This window comes from Panulirus ornatus, chromosome 7, assembly GCF_036320965.1.
Source record: "Panulirus ornatus isolate Po-2019 chromosome 7, ASM3632096v1, whole genome shotgun sequence".
NCBI classification, from domain to species: domain Eukaryota; kingdom Metazoa; phylum Arthropoda; class Malacostraca; order Decapoda; family Palinuridae; genus Panulirus; species Panulirus ornatus.
This window is the reverse complement of record NC_092230.1, coordinates 7,212,264-7,233,866: the sequence shown is the minus strand read 5'-3', so window position 1 is coordinate 7,233,866 and position 21,603 is coordinate 7,212,264. Positions and strand designations below refer to the sequence as shown.

General features: G+C 38.8%; 1 protein-coding gene and 1 long non-coding RNA gene across 7 annotated transcripts in view; one reads left to right on the top strand and one right to left on the bottom strand.

Moving 5' to 3' along the window:
* The window catches only part of LOC139749401 (uncharacterized), a 370,273-nt gene extending 361,701 nt beyond the window's left edge, over window positions 1–8,572 (top strand). For 4 of the 5 annotated variants that reach the window (XM_071663212.1, XM_071663214.1, XM_071663210.1 and 1 more), the window contains 3 exons: window positions 141–210; window positions 669–798; window positions 6,235–8,572. In XM_071663212.1, coding sequence (XP_071519313.1) covers window positions 141–210; window positions 669–798; window positions 6,235–6,693 — 659 coding nt within the window. In that variant the 3' untranslated portion in view covers window positions 6,694–8,572. The other variant, XM_071663215.1, reaches the window with a different exon arrangement.
* LOC139749402 (uncharacterized) overlaps window positions 1–21,603 on the bottom strand; it is a 135,756-nt gene that overhangs the window by 48,599 nt on the left and 65,554 nt on the right. The gene's annotated exons all lie outside the window — the stretch shown is intronic.

The window sequence follows — 21,603 nt, the reverse complement described above, 5'->3', positions numbered from 1 at the left end:
TCATGAAAAAACAAATTGTCATTCACATACTCTTGCAAATTGATACTTATGTCTTTAAAACATTGTTACACCAGCAAGGGTTGGATATACTGAGAATTGATTTTTTTTCCCTTTATTGATTGATTCAATTTTCTTTCAAGCATCAACAGAGTCAGTGCATGAGGATTCTGTGACAGAGCTGGATGTTGATGACAGGAATCCAGCTATAAGGTTAGTCTTGAACATCATTTTGTATGCAATTAAGGCAGTTAGATACTCGACCTCTAGTAGATTTAGAGATTTTAGTAGCCCATACCCAAAGAGGGTAGTTTGTTGGGAAAACAGGTGTCAGAGACACAGATTCAAAGCAGTCGAAAATTATTTCAAGCAACTTTGCATTTGAAATTTGCCTTGACTTAGGTGTTTTCATTTACTTTCTGATTTTTGACCAGTTATTATATCAAGAAAAGATATTTGAAACTTCCATACCCATCCATTCCATTTACAAATCCAGCCCCACCCCACCCCCTTTTATCGGTGTTCTACCCTCTTTCACCTTCTGGTTAATATATTTTTCCTTTTTATTGTTGTTAGCATCTTTCTTTTTTGCCCTTACTGATTTCTCCTACTTTTGTTCATGTCTTTGTTTTGTGTGCATCCATACGCTGGAATTTTCCTATCATTTTCAGGTTCCTGGAGGTCAACAAATTATGGATCATTTTGGGTGTTGTCGGTGCATTGATCTTGCTTACCATTATTCAGGCTTCCATTACCATCCACAAGGTGAAGAACAACAAAACTCCACCTGTTAGCACTAAGGTAAGAAACTTAATTTTCACCTCATATTTTTTCCGAGGTAGAAATGATTGTTATTTGTCATAATGGGGCTATTAAGGTTTAGGAAAAACATCAGTAATATAAATGCTGTGATAATGAAATGGAAAGCTACTTCACCTCAGTTACACTGTTAGGATGGATCAAGAGATTTGTCTAGAAACCAGTCATATGAATCCTCTGCATAAGACAAAATAAACTATATCACATAACTATGAGCTGCTTGTTTAGTTACTCTGCACACTGTTGAATCATTTTGTGAAAAGAGAAGCTCCCATCAGCTCTCAAAGTGGACCTATGTGAACTTAATTTCATTGGCTTAATCTCTTGAATATTTGTAGCTTCCATAGCTTATTTTATGAGTCTGTCCCTGTTGTTCATGGTAAAGTTCATATTTTTCAAGTCTTCTCTGATCTGTATGTAGACTCTTTTGTGACTTCTTTAGCTCCCATACTTTGCTCAAACCTTAATTATTCACTGTTTTCTTAATTCCTACTGGATTAGTATGACTAATATTCTCCACTGCTTTCATTCTTTACTTCAAAATACCATGAAAAAGTAAGGCATTGGAATGAGTCATGATGTCTTGGGCACAGTACATTTATTTCTCTTGGTGTACCTCTTAAGTTTCATGGTCTGCATAACCATAACCATGGGTAGTAAACATCACTCCTAAATGTGTTAACCTTTTTGCTACTATCAACTTTGTTCTTGATCGAATCAATACAAACTTACTCACAAGTACACATTGACACATCGTATTACTCAACATTTTCTCAGAATGGGCCAAAAGAATGGGATCATTTAGTGTGATAGCTCCCATTCTGCATGATTTAGTTTTATTGACTAGTCTAGCTCCCATTCTGCATGATTTAGTTTTATTGACTAGTCACCTCATTTCCTTCCCATCTCATATCTCCCATTCACACACGAGTTTATTCATCTATGGAGTGCTTTTCTTCTCAGATTTACTGAAGCATTTTTTAATTCATAAATGCCGTACTGTATGGACTTTGGAACATTCCATAATATGCAAGCACAGAAATATTGATTACATTCTTCCAATCAAATCTTCACTATTCCTAGCATAAAGAGAGGTTTTGCAGTCATTTTTACCCAGCTCATCACAGTCCTTCTAATCAAACATAAATTCTCCACATTCAGCAGCTTTCACTGTACCTTGAATTTTTCTTTCATTCAAACCCTGTTTTCCCACAGTAATGCTTATTGATTATCAGTTTCAGATTCACATGCCCTGATTCAATCCACTGACAGCACGTCAACCCCTGTATACCACATGACTCCAATTCACTCTATTCCTTGCCCTCCTTTCACCCTCCTGCATGTTCAGGCCCCGATCACACAAAATCTTTTTCACTCCATCTTTCCACCTCCAATTTGGTCTCCCTCTTCTCCTCGTTCCCTCCACCTCCGACACATATATCCTCTTGGTCAATCTCTCCTCACTCATTCTCTCCATGTGCCCAAACCATTTCAAAACACCCTCTTCTGCTCTTTCAACCACGCTCTTTTTATTTCCACACATCTCTCTTACCCTTACGTTACTTACTCGATCAAACCACCTCACACCACACATTGTCCTCAAACATCTCATTTCCAGCACATCCATCCTCCTGCGCACATCTCTATCCATAGCCCACGCCTCGCAACCATACAACATTGTTGGAACCACTATTCCCTCAAACATACCCATTTTTGCTTTCCGAGATAATGTTCTCGACTTCCAAGATATGAACTTATTAGCAACTAATTCTTCTCCATCTAAGCTGGTACCACTCTGCTACAGCCTATTTAAGCATAAGAACTTTGCACAAAGTTGCATTTACTTTAATCCTCCTCCTCCTTCCTACACTATCAGAGTTACATAACTTTCACCCAAAAAATATTATCTTTATACTTGAACTGTGCACCTGTCCTTAACCTGTGAGACATTACAAGGCCATATTGCACTCTAAAAGTTACTGAAAACCATTTACATTCACAAGTCCTAGTTTCTTTGCACATGGTATCACTGCTTTCTTAAGTACCTCCCACTCCTCAACCACTCCCCTCATTCATTTGCTTTCACCTTTTGCCTTTCTACACTTACTCTCTTAGGGTATTTATTCAAACAAGCTCACTTATTCTCACCACTCTTTTTTCATCAACATTATTTCCTCTTTTTCGAAAACCTCTACAAATCTTCACCCTTTACTCAGTAAGACAGTGATAAGACATCCCATAAGCTGCCCCTCTCAGCACATTTACATCCAGAAGTCTCTCTCTCTCTCCTTTTTTTATGTTGAAGCCTTCAGTCACAGACAAAAGTCCACATCAAGGATAGGCCTTAATTGAAATATACAGAGAATTATGAAGCGGAAAAAGAAAAGACAAGGAAGAGTATTTACGAATTTTTGAGAAAGTGAAAAACCTGTCTTTTGAAATGTGCAAAGTCATAGGTATTGGGAAAGACATGAGAATGCAGAGTTTCACAACTTCGACGTTTTGGGCGAAGAAGCAGGTATGGACGGTCCATGCTTGATTTGCCAATGGCCACACAATAATGTGATGCAGCAGCTTGCCGAGTACTGCATGGTCTAGCTAGTGGTGTGGGCACACAAGCAGCCAGCTCTCAGGAGCGAAAACCTTAGTAATACCTATAGATGAGGAGAAGTGAACTAACATTGCTGTGTAAGGCAAGGGGAAGTTAGTCTGGGACATTTTATAAGGCAAACTGATTTCAACTCGACACTTTCAAGTAAGGATGCAGAGCTAGAACCACACTAAATGTGAGAGCAGTACTCCCTACAAGGATGAATCAATCCCTTGTATAAACAGAGCAACTCTTCAGAAGTAAAGAAGTTTTAACATCTAAACGGGACTTAGCTATTCCTGTGATGTGGGGTTTCCAAGAAAGACTGAATGTGACAGTCACACCAAGTATGTTCACCAAGTCAAGAGGTGGAATTTACAGAACCGTCAAAGGAGAGAAGAGAATTGTGAGGAGGTTTCGAGAGATGGGTAGAAACTGGGTCTCTGAGGATTATACTTAAAAAGATCTTGTGTAACCCACTGAGATATCCTGTCCAAGTCTGAGTTTATTGTGGAAGCTGTCAAGAAGAGATGCAAATCGAGAGAGAGAAGAGGAGCAGAACTGAAAGATGTGGATGAATGCAGTGTTGAGTCATCAGCATATGAGTGCATAGGATTATTTGTGGAGAGGAGTAAATCATTAAAAAAAAAAGAGAGAAATAGTGTAGGGATCATGCCTGTCAATTAGTACATAATTGATAATGCCCATTGAGCATATCTCCTATTTAGATACATATACTTGTGTATATATTTCTTTTTCTCAATCTTTTTTTTTTTTCCTGGAACATATAACTTCTCAAGTTCTTCACAATTTCCATTCATAACACTGAATAACCCAGGCACAGCAATTATACCCTCAACTACCACATTACTTACTTTTGCATTCAAATCACCCATCACTAATACTGTCTTATGCACCAAAACTGTAGACACAACCACTTAGCTACTCCCAAAACTCTTGCCTCGTTTGTCTTACTTCTCATGGCCAGGTGCATAAGCACTCATCTCTTGCTATCCACTATCAGTTTTACCTACATCAATGTAGAATTTACTTCCTTACACTCTATCACCCATTTTCACAACTCCTGCTCCTGGAGTAGTCCTATTCCTTCATTAGCTCTCGTCCTCTCACCCACCCCTGACTTTACTCCTAAGACATTTCCAAACCAGTCTTCCCCTTTACCATTAAGCTTCGTTTCATTCAGAGCCTTGACTTCCAGGTTTCTTACCTCAAAAATACTTCATATTTCTCCTCTATTTTCCTCTTGTATCTTGATTATGTTCTCACACATTCAAGACACCCATCTGAGCTATTCTTCTGTTTCCTCTTTTAGAAATTAAAATGCATGAATGGGAGGGTTTCCAGCCCCCTTTAGTCACTTTCTACAATATGCAGGGAGTACACATGTGGAATTCTTTCTCCCCTATACTATGTGATTTCCTTAAGATAATTTAGATAGTGTCTGTCGACTGAAGGTAAGAAAATTCTACTCTATAGTAAACTGAATATTGTTATTTTGTATTGCCTGCTTGTGTTACAGCATTTTCATGTGTATTATTAAGTTACCTCTATGTATTTAATGAAGGAAGGGTCTGTGAAATATATAACCACTTAAATCCATTATCTTTGTGTATTAGAGATTAAAAAAAATTATTACTATTGAAATATCTGCAGCCTCTTCCTAATGCATGTAGGGTATGTTGGGGGTATTATAAATTTTTCAAAGCAACCTTCATTTCTTTCTAAACTAAAAATATCTTGGGAAGTTTGTTACTTGTTAAACATTACACACTTTTGAAGGAAACCTGTTGTTACCTCTTTTGAATCTAAATGTTTTTATTATCATAAGTAAACAAACAATCAAGACCTGCAGTGTAGTGAGCTGTGATGCTGCAAGCTGTGATGTATATTTCACTTTGTTTTTTATTCTTTGATTTGAACATATTTTGCAGCACCACTGTGGAAAGTTTAAACATATCAAAAGAGTAAGAGATAATTTGCAATACTGTTGCTCACAACACTGGAGGATTTTAAATATTCAGTTGAATGTTTCATTAGTGCATGGATAATGTAAAAAATATGAGGATGCTGTAGATAGCTACTCATGATAGTACTAACAGCTTCACTCTGGAGAACTTGAAAATTAAGATTAAAGTGGAACTGACACATAGTCTACCTGGTGCTATTGGATACTAACTAGTCTCCTTTCTCCCTTGCCTGCTTACCTCTCCTTGGTCCCTGTTGGTCTTCGTTCTTCTGGGCTTGGTACCATATAGGTTGGACCATCGCCTAAGAGTGGAATGGGGGCTCCTGCTGTGGCTGGTTATGGTGGTGCTGGGATTTCTCCATCTGGCAGCCAAGTGGGCTTGGTTACAGCTGCATCAGATGTTCCACCATCTTACCCTTCAGTGCCTCATACACCAAGGAGTGGACTGCAATCATCAACTGCACTATCTTACCATTCATCTCCTCCCAGTCCAGCAAAGACAGGCACTCCTCTGAGCACAGAGAACCCAGGCTATGTGCCTGATTAAAAGCATCACTTACTATTTTTGATGGATGCATTGTGACTGGTGGTGGGCAGTAGGATAGCACGTAACTGGTGATGTTAGGTTGCATAGTTTAAGTACAGTAGTCTTAGATATTATCATTTTCTTCACAACTAAAGTATATTATTGTTTCTATCTGGTATTAATAAGAATACAGTACTACAATTACTCTATAATATATATTTATACAGAGTTTTAGCAGTATATGTGTTTAGATAAGTCTTATCTATCTTAAATAGTGAATATTCTCAACTCTGACCACTTTGTATTTCTTACTAGGAGCGTTTAATTACCAACTCAGGCTGGAAGGACTATAGCCAGGGCAACATGAATTATGCATACGAGAGCTTTGAGACTGAGGAAAATGGATTAAACTCTCGTCGTATGGTAAGCAGTGGCTCTGCACGTCCAAATATTTCTCGTGGGTCATATGGTAGATCTAATGGCCACAGTAATGGACTCAATGGAGAGCCAAATGGCCACCCAGGACATCTTGCACAACACCCAGGAGGATATGGTGGAGATACACGTTCTCTTCAGCGCCCACGCAATGTTCCTCAGACACGTCCAGACCCGCGTGGAACATACTCACTCCCTCGAGGCTCCACCACCTCCTCTTTGCCCTCTTATAATACTGCCATGCAGGATATGACTCCAGATTTTTACTACCTTCCATCACAGCGCAAGTATTCTGGAGAAGTTGTCCGAGTGTATGTTGATTATAACCAATCCAAGTAATGGGGAGGGAAAACCTAAGATGAGGTTGCATAATGAATAATGTAAATGAGGATAATCTATCTGTATACCTTTTAACTAGTTTCCATGTTTCCTGCTTTAATAAAAAGGCATAGAAAGGAGACACCATGAAGCTGTTGTGAAATATTGCTCCTGCATTTTGAGAACCTAACTTAATAGCAGGTGCTGGGCAGGGTTTACAGTGTTACATACTATAGTATTTCTCACAGCTGGTGGTTCTTGTCTTTTCCTTTTTTTCATTTAAGCTGATCCCTTCTTTTCCAGAAAAATCCCATTCAGTTTCATGGGAAATTTAATGTATAATTCAGTATATATATTTACTGTGATACTTCTGTGTGGCTACTTGGAAACTGAGAGGACACTTGAAATGTAATTGTTGATACCAATTTCAATTACAACAAAGGATTTGTGTATCCAAACACCAACTTTGAGGTTGATGTCCTTGGGTATATATCTCTAATTATTGGTTTGGGAATTTGTTAGTAATGGTATTCAGATCCCCTTATATAACTAAGCCTGTCACTTTTTTCTAGGTGATATTCATGTTTTCATGCAGTGTTCTGTAAACCTGAAAATGCATATGCCACTGTAGACTTGGTATATGCCATGTACATAAAGAATAATGCATTGCATGCGAGATGTCATCCATAAACTATTTGTAAATGTATTTCTCGTGTTGCTAATTCACTTTTAACACCTTAACAACAAAAGATGTAAAGGAAATTTTCTGACATTTGGAATCACCGATTTAAAACGTGTATTGGGAATCCTACTTTAAGTATTCGGAGAGGAATTATTGGATTACTGTTTTTTCTTTGTTGTAAATAGAATTCATTGCTTTTGTAACTTGTATAGATGTCTAAATATTTTTTTTTTAAACTGAAAAGGGCAATACCATTAAGATTATACATTCACTTGAGTGTTTGGCAAAGATTATACTTTTGCAGTACTATTGTACTTCAATTGTGCAAGCAAAGGACAACCCTATATTTCATTTACAAATCACACAACATATGTATTGTAAGTGGCTTTGACTAATAGTGCCCCCCTAATGTATTTTTAAAAGATTTTCAAACTATTCAGAAATGTTTAACGTGTACAGACTTTGAATTGCAATGTAAATATGCAATTTTTATGTACATAGTCTGTGAGTAGTTTATGATATACCAGTATATGTTTATAATCTAAGATTATCAAGTGTAAGATTTTCTAAGGTAAAGGAATAATTAGTGTGAAAGAAATAACACAAAGGTCCAATTTATGCAATGATTATATGGAAATCTAAGATATATTGCCTCAGCCATATAATGTAAATGATTTGTGGTACATTTCTGTTAAATGGGTGTTGCTTCAGTCACTCATTTTAGTGGCATTTTTTTTAATCAAACTTATCAGTTGTGGTGGTGCCACAAACCTATGTACACATTATGGTTGATAGCACTGGCATTCTGCTATAGATAAAGATGCAAATAATTCATTTTACGAAAATAGCAATAACTGCAATGTAATGGTACAGAATAAGTTAGATTAAAGGGTATGATAAGTAATATTTACCATCTTCCCTTACCACCATAAGGTAATTGTATTCAGGTCTGTAATGCATATGTATTTAATGATTTTGATGGTAAAGATATTGAATGGATATTGCAGACTCCCTTCAGCAATGTGGTGCAACTCTTATTTTTAGATATGAATGTATATACATTTTTGTATGAAATCTTTTGGAAAACCTTGGCTTTCCTCTCATTTTATTATATTTGTCAGTCACTTTTGACTATAGTCTGAAGATGATCATACAATCTATTTTTTATATATAAACTTTCTGCTGTTCCTAATAAAAATTTAATATTCATTGACAGAACAGTTTTTTGTTACAACCTTACTCTGTACAGGGAATAAATAAATTATCCCAAGATTTTTTTTAAAGTGCAGTGATTTCCATTAACAGGAATTAAAAACTTGTAGTATTTTTCCTCTGCATTGAAAGACATTGCTAGATATAATCGATCAAAGCGTGAATGTATTATGTATTTGTTGGGAATATTTATTTTGCTTTGTCGCTGTCTCTCGCGTTAGCGAGGTAGCACAAGGAAACAGACGAAAGAATGGCCCAACCCACCCACATACACGTATATACATACCTATACATCTCAATGTACACATATATGTATACACACAGACATATCCATACACAATTTAAGTATGCCTTTATTCATTCCCATCGCCACCCGCCACACATGGAATAACAACCCCCTCCCCCCTCATGTGTGCGAGGTAGCGCTAAGAAAAGACAACAAAGACGCCATTCGTTCACACTCAGTCTCTAGCTGTCATGTAATAATGCACCAAAACCACAGCTCCCTTTCCACATCCAGGCCCATAGAACTTTCCATGGTTTACCCCAGACGCTTCACATGCCCTGGTTCAATCCATTGTATACCACATCGACTCCAATTCACTCTATTCCTTGCACGCCTTTCACCCTCCTGCATGTTCAGGCCCCGATCACACAAAATCTTTTTCACTCCATCTTTCCACCTCCAATTTGGTCTCCCACTTCTCCTCGTTCCCTCCACCTCCGACACATATATCCTCTTGGTCAATCTCTCCTCACTCATTCTCTCCATGTGCCCAAACCATTTCAAAACACCCTCTTCTGCTCTTTCAACCACGCTCTTTTTATTTCCACACATCTCTCTTACCCTTACGTTACTTACTCGATCAAACCACCTCACACCACACATTGTCCTCAAACATCTCATTTCCAGCACATCCATCCTCCTGCGCACATCTCTATCCATAGCCCACGCCTCGCAACCATACAACATTGTTGGAACCACTATTCCCTCAAACATACCCATTTTTGCTTTCCGAGATAATGTTCTCGACTTCCACACATTTTTCAAGGCTCCCAAAATTTTCGCCCCCTCCCCCACCCTATGATCCACTTCCGCTTCCATGGTTCAAATATATGAACTTATTAGCAACTAATTCTTCTCCATCTAAGCTGGTACCACTCTGCTACAGCCTATTTAAGCATAAGAACTTTGCACAAAGTTGCATTTACTTTAATCCTCCTCCTCCTTCCTACACTATCAGAGTTACATAACTTTCACCCAAAAAATATTATCTTTATACTTGAACTGTGCACCTGTCCTTAACCTGTGAGACATTACAAGGCCATATTGCACTCTAAAAGTTACTGAAAACCATTTACACTCACAAGTCCTAGTTTCTTTGCACATGGTATCACTGCTTTCTTAAGTACCTCCCACTCCTCAACCACTCCCCTCATTCATTTGCTTTCACCTTTTGCCTTTCTACACTTACTCTCTTAGGGTATTTATTCAAACAAGCTCACTTATTCTCACCACTCTTTTTTCATCAACATTATTTCCTCTTTTTCGAAAACCTCTACAAATCTTCACCCTTTACTCAGGAAGACAGTGATAAGACATCCCATAAGCTGCCCCTCTCAGCACATTTACATCCAGAAGTCTCTCTCTCTCTCCTTTTTTTATGTTGAAGCCTTCAGTCACAGACAAAAGTCCACATCAAGGATAGGCCTTAATTGAAATATACAGAGAATTATGAAGCGGAAAAAGAAAAGACAAGGAAGAGTATTTACGAATTTTTGAGAAAGTGAAAAACCTGTCTTTTGAAATGTGCAAAGTCATAGGTATTGGGAAAGACATGAGAATGCAGAGTTTCACAACTTCGACGTTTTGGGCAAAGAAGCAGGTATGGACGGTCCATGCTTGATTTGCCAATGGCCACACAATAATGTGATGCAGCAGCTTGCCGAGTACTGCATGGTCTAGCTAGTGGTGTGGGCACACAAGCAGCCAGCTCTCAGGAGCGAAAACCTTAGTAATACCTATAGATGAGGAGAAGTGAACTAACATTGCTATGTAAGGCAAGGGGAAGTTAGTCTGGGACATTTTATAAGGCAAACTGATTTCAACTCGACACTTTCAAGTAAGGATGCAGAGCTAGAACCACACTAAATGTGAGAGCAGTACTCCCTACAAGGATGAATCAATCCCTTGTATAAACAGAGCAACTCTTCAGAAGTAAAGAAGTTTTAACATCTAAACGGGACTTAGCTATTCCTGTGATGTGGGGTTTCCAAGAAAGACTGAATGTGACAGTCACACCAAGTATGTTCACCAAGTCAAGAGGTGGAATTTACAGAACCGTCAAAGGAGAGAAGAGAGTTGTGAGGAGGTTTCGAGAGATGGGTAGAAACTGGGTCTCTGAGGATTATACTTAAAAAGATCTTGTGTAACCCACTGAGATATCCTGTCCAAGTCTGAGTTTATTGTGGAAGCTGTCAAGAAGAGATGCAAATCGAGAGAGAGAAGAGGAGCAGAACTGAAGGATGTGGATGAATGCAGTGTTGAGTCATCAGCATATGAGTGCATAGGATTATTTGTGGAGAGGAGTAAATCATTAAAAAAAAAGAGAGAAATAGTGTAGGGATCATGCCTGTCAATTAGTACATAATTGATAATGCCCATTGAGCATATCTCCTATTTAGATACATATACTTGTGTATATATTTCTTTTTCTCAATCTTTTTTTTTTTTCCTGGAACATATAACTTCTCAAGTTCTTCACAATTTCCATTCATAACACTGAATAACCCAGGCACAGCAATTATACCCTCAACTACCACATTACTTACTTTTGCATTCAAATCACCCATCACTAATACTGTCTTATGCACCAAAACTGTAGACACAACCACTTAGCTACTCCCAAAACACTTGCCTCGTTTGTCTTACTTCTCATGGCCAGGTGCATAAGCACTCATCTCTTGCTATCCACTATCAGTTTTACCTACATCAATGTAGAATTTACTTCCTTACACTCTATCACCCATTTTCACAACTCCTGCTCCTGGAGTAGTCCTATTCCTTCATTAGCTCTCGTCCTCTCACCCACCCCTGACTTTACTCCTAAGACATTTCCAAACCAGTCTTCCCCTTTACCATTAAGCTTCGTTTCATTCAGAGCCTTGACTTCCAGGTTTCTTACCTCAAAAATACTTCATATTTCTCCTCTATTTTCCTCTTGTATCTTGATTATGTTCTCACACATTCAAGACACCCATCTGAGCTATTCTTCTGTTTCCTCTTTTAGAAATTAAAATGCATGAATGGGAGGGTTTCCAGCCCCCTTTAGTCACTTTCTACAATATGCAGGGAGTACACATGTAGAATTCTTTCTCCCCTATACTATGTGATTTCCTTAAGATAATTTAGATAGTGTCTGTCGACTGAAGGTAAGAAAATTCTACTCTATAGTAAACTGAATATTGTTATTTTGTATTGCCTGCTTGTGTTACAGCATTTTCATGTGTATTATTAAGTTACCTCTATGTATTTAATGAAGGAAGGGTCTGTGAAATATATAACCACTTAAATCCATTATCTTTGTGTATTAGAGATTAAAAAAAATTATTACTATTGAAATATCTGCAGCCTCTTCCTAATGCATGTAGGGTATGTTGGGGGTATTATAAATTTTTCAAAGCAACCTTCATTTCTTTCTAAACTAAAAATATCTTGGGAAGTTTGTTACTTGTTAAACATTACACACTTTTGAAGGAAACCGGTTGTTACCTCTTTTGAATCTAAATGTTTTTATTATCATAAGTAAACAAACAGTCAAGACCTGCAGTGTAGTGAGCTGTGATGCTGCAAGCTGTGATGTATATTTCACTTTGTTTTTTATTCTTTGATTTGAACATATTTTGCAGCACCACTGTGGAAAGTTTAAACATATCAAAAGAGTAAGAGATAATTTGCAATACTATTGCTCACAACACTGGAGGATTTTAAATATTCAGTTGAATGTTTCATTAGTGCATGGATAATGTAAAAAATATGAGGATGCTGTAGATAGCTACTCATGATAGTACTAACAGCTTCACTCTGGAGAACTTGAAAATTAAGATTAAAGTGGAACTGACACATAGTCTACCTGGTGCTATTGGATACTAACTAGTCTCCTTTCTCCCTTGCCTGCTTACCTCTCCTTGGTCCCTGTTGGTCTTCGTTCTTCTGGGCTTGGTACCATATAGGTTGGACCATCGCCTAAGAGTGGAATGGGGGCTCCTGCTGTGGCTGGTTATGGTGGTGCTGGGATTTCTCCATCTGGCAGCCAAGTGGGCTTGGTTACAGCTGCATCAGATGTTCCACCATCTTACCCTTCAGTGCCTCATACACCAAGGAGTGGACTGCAATCATCAACTGCACTATCTTACCATTCATCTCCTCCCAGTCCAGCAAAGACAGGCACTCCTCTGAGCACAGAGAACCCAGGCTATGTGCCTGATTAAAAGCATCACTTACTATTTTTGATGGATGCATTGTGACTGGTGGTGGGCAGTAGGATAGCACGTAACTGGTGATGTTAGGTTGCATAGTTTAAGTACAGTAGTCTTAGATATTATCATTTTCTTCACAACTAAAGTATATTATTGTTTCTATCTGGTATTAATAAGAATACAGTACTACAATTACTCTATAATATATATTTATACAGAGTTTTAGCAGTATATGTGTTTAGATAAGTCATCTATCTTAAATAGTGAATATTCTCAACTCTGACCACTTTGTATTTCTTACTAGGAGCGTTTAATTACCAACTCAGGCTGGAAGGACTATAGCCAGGGCAACATGAATTATGCATACGAGAGCTTTGAGACTGAGGAAAATGGATTAAACTCTCGTCGTATGGTAAGCAGTGGCTCTGCACGTCCAAATATTTCTCGTGGGTCATATGGTAGATCTAATGGCCACAGTAATGGACTCAATGGAGAGCCAAATGGCCACCCAGGACATCTTGCACAACACCCAGGAGGATATGGTGGAGATACACGTTCTCTTCAGCGCCCACGCAATGTTCCTCAGACACGTCCAGACCCGCGTGGAACATACTCACTCCCTCGAGGCTCCACCACCTCCTCTTTGCCCTCTTATAATACTGCCATGCAGGATATGACTCCAGATTTTTACTACCTTCCATCACAGCGCAAGTATTCTGGAGAAGTTGTCCGAGTGTATGTTGATTATAACCAATCCAAGTAATGGGGAGGGAAAACCTAAGATGAGGTTGCATAATGAATAATGTAAATGAGGATAATCTATCTGTATACCTTTTAACTAGTTTCCACTGTTTCCTGCTTTAATAAAAAGGCATAGAAAGGAGACACCATGAAGCTGTTGTGAAATATTGCTCCTGCATTTTGAGAACCTAACTTAATAGCAGGTGCTGGGCAGGGTTTACAGTGTTACATACTATAGTATTTCTCACAGCTGGTGGTTCTTGTCTTTTCCTTTTTTTCATTTAAGCTGATCCCTTCTTTTCCAGAAAAATCCCATTCAGTTTCATGGGAAATTTAATGTATAATTCAGTATATATATTTACTGTGATACTTCTGTGTGGCTACTTGGAAACTGAGAGGACACTTGAAATGTAATTGTTGATACCAATTTCAATTACAACAAAGGATTTGTGTATCCAAACACCAACTTTGAGGTTGATGTCCTTGGGTATATATCTCTAATTATTGGTTTGGGAATTTGTTAGTAATGGTATTCAGATCCCCTTATATAACTAAGCCTGTCACTTTTTTCTAGGTGATATTCATGTTTTCATGCAGTGTTCTGTAAACCTGAAAATGCATATGCCACTGTAGACTTGGTATATGCCATGTACATAAAGAATAATGCATTGCATGCGAGATGTCATCCATAAACTATTTGTAAATGTATTTCTTGTGTTGCTAATTCACTTTTAACACCTTAACAACAAAAGATGTAAAGGAAATTTTCTGACATTTGGAATCACCGATTTAAAATGTGTATTGGGAATCCTACTTTAAGTATTCGAAGTAGAATTATTGGATTACTGTTTTTTTCTTTGTTGTAAATAGAATTCATTGCTTTTGTAACTTGTATAGATGTCTAAATATTTTTTTTTTAAACTGAAAAGGGCAATACCATTAAGATTATACATTCACTTGAGTGTTTGGCAAAGATTATACTTTTGCAGTACTATTGTACTTCAATTGTGCAAGCAAAGGACAACCCTATATTTCATTTACAAATCACACAACATATGTATTGTAAGTGGCTTTGACTAATAGTGCCCCCCTAATGTATTTTTAAAAGATTTACAAACTATTCAGAAATGTTTAACGTGTACAGACTTTGAATTGCAATGTAAATATGCAATTTTTATGTACATAGTCTGTGAGTAGTTTATGATATACCAGTATATGTTTATAATCTAAGATTATCAAGTGTAAGATTTTCTAAGGTAAAAGAATAATTAGTGTGAAAGAAATAACACAAAGGTCCAATTTATGCAATGATTATATGGAAATCTAAGATATATTGCCTCAGCCATATAATGTAAATGATTCGTGGTACATTTCTGTTAAATGGGTGTTGCTTCAGTCACTCATTTTAGTGGCATTTCTTTTAATCAAACTTATCAGTGGTGGTGGTGCCACAAACCTATGTACACATTATGGTTGATAACACTGGCATTCTGCTATAGATAAAGATGCAAATAATTCATTTTACGAAAATAGCAATAACTGCAATGTAATGGTACAGAATAAGTTAGATTAAAGGGTATAATAAGTAATATTTACCATCTTCCCTTACCACCATAAGGTAATTGTATTCAGGTCTGTAATGCATATGTATTTGATGATTTTGATGGTAAAGATACTGAATGGATATTGCAGACTCCCTTCAGCAATGTGGTGCAACTCTTATTTTTAGATATGAATGTATATACATTTTTGTATGAAATCTTTTGGAAAACCTTGGCTTTCCTCTCATTTTATTATATTTGTCAGTCACTTTTGACTATAGTCTGAAGATGATTATACAATCTATTTTTTATATATAAACTTTCTGCTGTTCCTAATAAAAATTTAATATTCATTGTGTATTGACAGAACAGTTTTTTGTTACAACCTTACTCTGTACAGGGAATAAATAAATTATCCCAAGATTTTTTTTAAAGTGCAGTGATTTCCATTAACAGGAATTAAAAACTTGTCGTATTTTTCCTCTGCATTGAAAGACATTGCTAGATATAATCGATCAAAGCGTGAATGTATTATGTATTTGTTGGGAATATTTATTTTGCTTTGTCGCTGTCTCTTGCGTTAGTGAGGTAGCACAAGGAAACAGACGAAAGAATGGCCCAACCCACCCACATACACGTATATGAATACCTATACATCTCAATGTACACATATATGTATACACACAGACATATCCATACACAATTTAAGTATGCCTTTATTCATTCCCATCGCCACCCCGCCACACATGGAATAACAACCCCCTCCCCCCTCATGTGTGCGAGGTAGCGCTAGGAAAAGACAACAAAGGCCCCATTCGTTCACACTCAGTCTCTAGCTGTCATGTAATAATGCACCAAAACCACAGCTCCCTTTCCACATCCAGGCCCCATAGAACTTTCCATGGTTTACCCCAGACGCTTCACATGCCCTGGTTCAATCCATTGACAGCACGTCAACCCCGGTATACCACATCGTTCCAATTCACTCTATTCCTGGCACGCCTTTCACCCTCCTGCATGTTCAGGCCCCGATCACTCAAAATCTTTTTCACTCCATCTTTCCACCTCCAATTTGGTTTCCCACTTCTCCTCGTTCCCTCCACCTCCGACACATATATCCTCTTTGTCAATCTTTCCTCACTCATTCTCTCCATGTGACCAAACCATTTCAAAACACCCTCTTCTGCTCTCTCAACCACACTCTTTTTATTTCCACACATCTCTCTTACCTTTACATTACTTACTCAATCAAACCACCTCACACCACATATTGTCCTCAAACATCTCATTTCCAGCACATCCACCCTCCTGCGCACAACTCTATCCATAGCCCACGCCTCGCAACCATACAACATTGTTGGAACCACTATCCCTTCAAACATACCCATTTTTGCTTTCCGAGATGATGTTCTCGACTTCCAAACATTCTTAAAGGCTCCCAGAATTTTTGCCCCCTCTCCCACCCTATGGTTCACTTCCGCTTCCATGGGTCCATCCGCTGCCAGATCCACTCCCAGATATCTAAAACACTTTACTTCCTCCAGTTTTTCTCCATTCAAACTTACCTCCCAAATGACTTGACCCTCAACCCTACTGTACCTAATAACCTTGCTCTTATTCACATTTACTCTCAGCTTTCTTCTTTCACACACTTTACCAAACTCAGTTACCAGCTTCTGCAGTTTCTCACACGAATCAGCCACCAGCGCTGTATCATCAGCGAACAACAACTGACTCACTTCCCAAGCTCTCTCATCCACAACAGACTGCATACTTGCCCCTCTTTCCAAAACTCTTGCATTCACCTCCCTAAAAACCCCATCCATAAACAAATTAAACAACTATGGAGACATCATGCACCCCTGCCGCAAACCAACATTCACTGAAAACAAATCACTTTCCTCTCTTCCTACACGTACACATGCCTTACATCCTCTATAAAAACCTTTCACTGCTTCTAACAACTTGCCTCCCACACCATATATTCTTAATACCTTCCACAAAGCATCTCTATCAACCCTATCATATGCCTTCTCCAGATCCATAAATGCTACATACAAATCCGTTTGCTTTTCTAAGTATTTCGAACATACATTCTTCAAAGCAAACACCTGATCCACACATCCTCTACCACTTCTGAAACTACACTGCTCTTCTCCAATCTGATGCTCTGTACATGCCTTCACCCTCTCAATCAATACCCTCCCATATAATTTCCCAAGAATACTCAATAAACTTATACCTCTTTAATTTGAGCACTCACTTTCATCCCCTTTGCCTTTGTCCAAAGGCACTATGCAAGCATCCCACCAATCCTCAGGCACCTCACCATGAGTCGTACATACATTAGATAACCTTATCAACCAGTCAACAATACAGTCACCCCCTTTTTTAATAAATTCCACTGCAATACCATCCAAACCCGCTGCCTTGCCGGCTTTCATCTTCCGCACAGCTTTTACTACCTCTTCTCTGTTTACCAAATCATTTTCCCTAACCCTCTCACTTTGCACACCACCTCGATCAAAACACCCTATATCTACCACTCTATCATCAAACACATTCAACAAACCTTCATAATACTCACTCCATCTCCTTCTCACATCACCACTACTTATCACCTCCCCATTAGCCCCCTTCACTGATGTTCCCATTTGTTCCCTTATGTTACACACTTTATTTACCTCCTTCCAAAACATCTTTTTATTCACCCTAAAATTTAATGATACTCTCTCACCCCAACTCTCATTTGCCCTCTTTTTCACCTCTTGTGCCTTTCTCTTGACCTCCTGCCTCTTTCTTTTATACATCTCCCACTCATTTGCATTATTTCCCTGCAAAAATTTTCCAAATGCCTCTCTCTTCTCTTTCACTAATATTCTTACTTCTTCATCCGACTACTCACTACCCTTTCAAATCTGCCTACCTCCCACACTTTTCATGCCACAAGCATCTTTTGCTCAAGCCATCACTGCTTCCCTAAATACATCCCATTCCTCCCCCACTCCGCTTACGTCCTTTGTTCTCACCTTTTTCGATTCTGTACTCAGTCTCTCCTGGTACTTCCTCACACAAGTCTCCTTCACAAGCTCACTTACTCTCACCACTCTCTTCATCCCAACATTCTCTCTTCTTTTCTGAAAAACCTCTACAAATATTCACCTTCGCCTCCACAAGATAATGATCAGACATCCCTCCAGTTGCACCTCTCAGCACATCAACATTCAAAAGTCTCTCTTTTCGCGGGCCTATCAATTAACACGTAATCCAATAACCCTCTCTGGCCATCTCTCCTACTTACATACGTATACTTATGTATTTATTTTTATTTATATATTTTGCTTTGTCGCTGTCTCCCGCGTTTGTGAGGTAGCGCAAGGAAACAGACAAAAGAAATGGCCCAACCCACCCCCATACACATGTATATGCATACACGTCCACACACGCAAATATACATACCTATACATCTCAATGTACACATATATATACACACACAGACATATACATATATACACATGTACATAATTCATACTGTCTGCCTTTTATTTAATCCCATCGCCACCTCGCCACACATGGAATAACATCCCCCTCCCCCTCATGTGTGCGAGGTAGCGCTAGGAAAAGACAACGAAGGCCCCATTCATTCACACTCAGTCTCTAGCTGTCATGTAATAATGCCCGAAACCACAGCTCCCTTTCCACATCCAGGCCCCACACAACTTTCCATGGTTTACCCCAGACACTTCACATGCCCTGGTTCAATCCATTGACAGCACGTCGACCCCGGTATAACACATCGTTCCAATTCACTCTATTCCTTGCCCGCCTTTCACCCTCCTGCATGTTCAGGCCCCGATCACTCAAAATCTTTTTCACTCCATCTTTCCACCTCCAATTTGGTCTCCCACTTCTCCTCGTTCCCTCCACCTCCGACCATATATCCTCTTGGTCAATCTTTCCTCACTCATTCTCTCCATGTGACCAAACCATTTCAAAACACCCTCTTCTGCTCTCTCAACCACACTCTTTTTATTTCCACACATCTCTCTTACTCTTACATTACTTACTCAATCAATCCACCTCACACCACATATTGTACTCAAACATCTCATTTCTAGCACATCCACCCTCCTGCACACAACTCTATCCATAGCCCACACCTCGCAACCATACAATATTGTTGGAACCACTATCCCTTCAAACATACCCATTTTTGCTTTCCGAGATGATGTTCTCAACTTCCAAACATTCTTAAAGGCTCCCAGAATTTTCGCCCCCTCTCCCACCCTATGATTCACTTCCGCTTCGATGGTTCCATCCGCTGCCAGATCCATTCCCAGATATCTAAAACACTTTACTTCCTCCAGTTTTTCTCCATTCAAACTTACCTCCCAATTGACTTGACCCTCAACCTACTGTACCTAATAACCTTGCTCTTATTCACATTTACTCTCAGCTTTCTTCTTTCACACACTTTTCTGCAGTTTCTCACACGAATCAGCCACCAGCGCTGTATCATCAGCGAACAACAACTGACTCACTTCCCAAGCTCTCTCACCCACAACAGACTGCATACTTGCCCCTCTTTCCAAAACTCTTGCATTGACCTCCTTAACAACCACATCCATAGACAAATTAAACAACCATGGAGACATCACGCACCCCTGCTACAAACCAACATTTACTGAGAACCAATCACTTTCCTCTCTTCCTACACGTACACATGCCTTACATCCTCGATAAAAACTTTTCACTGCTTCTAACAACTTGCCTCCCACACCATGTATTCTTAATACCTTCCAAAGAGCATCTCTATCAACTCTATCATATGCCTTCTCCAGATCCATAAATGCTACATACAAATCCATTTGCTTTTCTAAGTATTTCTCACATACATTTTTCAAAGCAAACACCTGATCCACACATCCTCAACCACTTCTGAAACCAGACTGCTCTTCCCCAATCTGATGCTCTGTACATGCCTTCACCCTCTCGATCAATACCCTCCCATATAATTTCCCAGGAATACTCAATAAACTTATACCTCTGTGATTTGAGCACTCACTTTTATCCCCTTTGCCTTTGTATAATGGCACTATGCAAGCATTCCGCCAATCCTCAGGTACCTCACCGTGAGTCATACATACATTAAATAACCTTACCAACCAGTCAACAATACAGTCACCCTCTTTTTTAATAAATTCCACTGCAATACCATCCAAACCCGCTGCCTTGCCAGGCTTTCAACTTCCGTAAAGCTTTTACTACCTATTCTCTGTTTACCAAATCATTCTCCCTAACCCTCTCACTTTGCACACCAACTCGACCAAAATGCCCTATATCTGCCACTCTGTCATCAAACACATTCAACAAACCTTCAAAATACTCACTCCATCTCCTTCTCACATCACCACTACTTGTTATCACCTCCCCATTATCCCCCTTCACTGATGTTCCCAATTGTTCCCTTGTCCTACATACTTTATTTACCTCCTTCCAAAACATCTTTTTATTCTCCCTAAAATTTAATGTTACTCTCTCACCCCAACTCTCATTTGCCCTCTTTTTCACCTCTTGCACCTTTCTCTTGACCTCCTGCCTCTTTCTTTTATACATCTCTCAGTCATTTGCATTATTTCCCTGCAAAAAGCATCCAAATGCCTCTCTCTTCTCTTTCACTAATAATCTTACTTCTTCATCCCACCACTCACTACCCTTTCTAATCTGCCCACCTCCCACACTTCTCATGCCACAAGCATCTTTTGCACAAGCCATCACTGCTTCCCTAAATACATCCCATTCCTCCCCCACTCCCCTTACGTCCTTTGTTCTCACCTTTTTCCATTCTGTACTCAGTCTCTCTTGGTACTTCCTCACACAAGTCTCCTTCCCAAGCTCACTTATTCTCACCACTCTCTTCACCCCAATATTTTCTCTTCTTTTCTGAAAACCTCTACAAATCTTCACCTTCGCCTCCACAAGATAATGATCAGACATCCCTCCAGTTGCACCTCTCAGCACATTAATATCCAAAAGTCTCTCGCGTGCCTATCAATTAACACGTAATCCAATAACGCTCTCTGGCCATCTCTCCTAATGAATGCCTAATTACAGAACTTAATGGCCCGTAAAATAAAATTTCTGTCCCAGAGTTGTAAACAGCATAAAATATATGACCTGTACTTAGACTTTGAAAGAAAGTTATATTCCAAAGAAAAATAGCAAAAAATGCAGGTAACTTTTTGGCCAGAAAACAACTCATTTGAAAATCAAAAT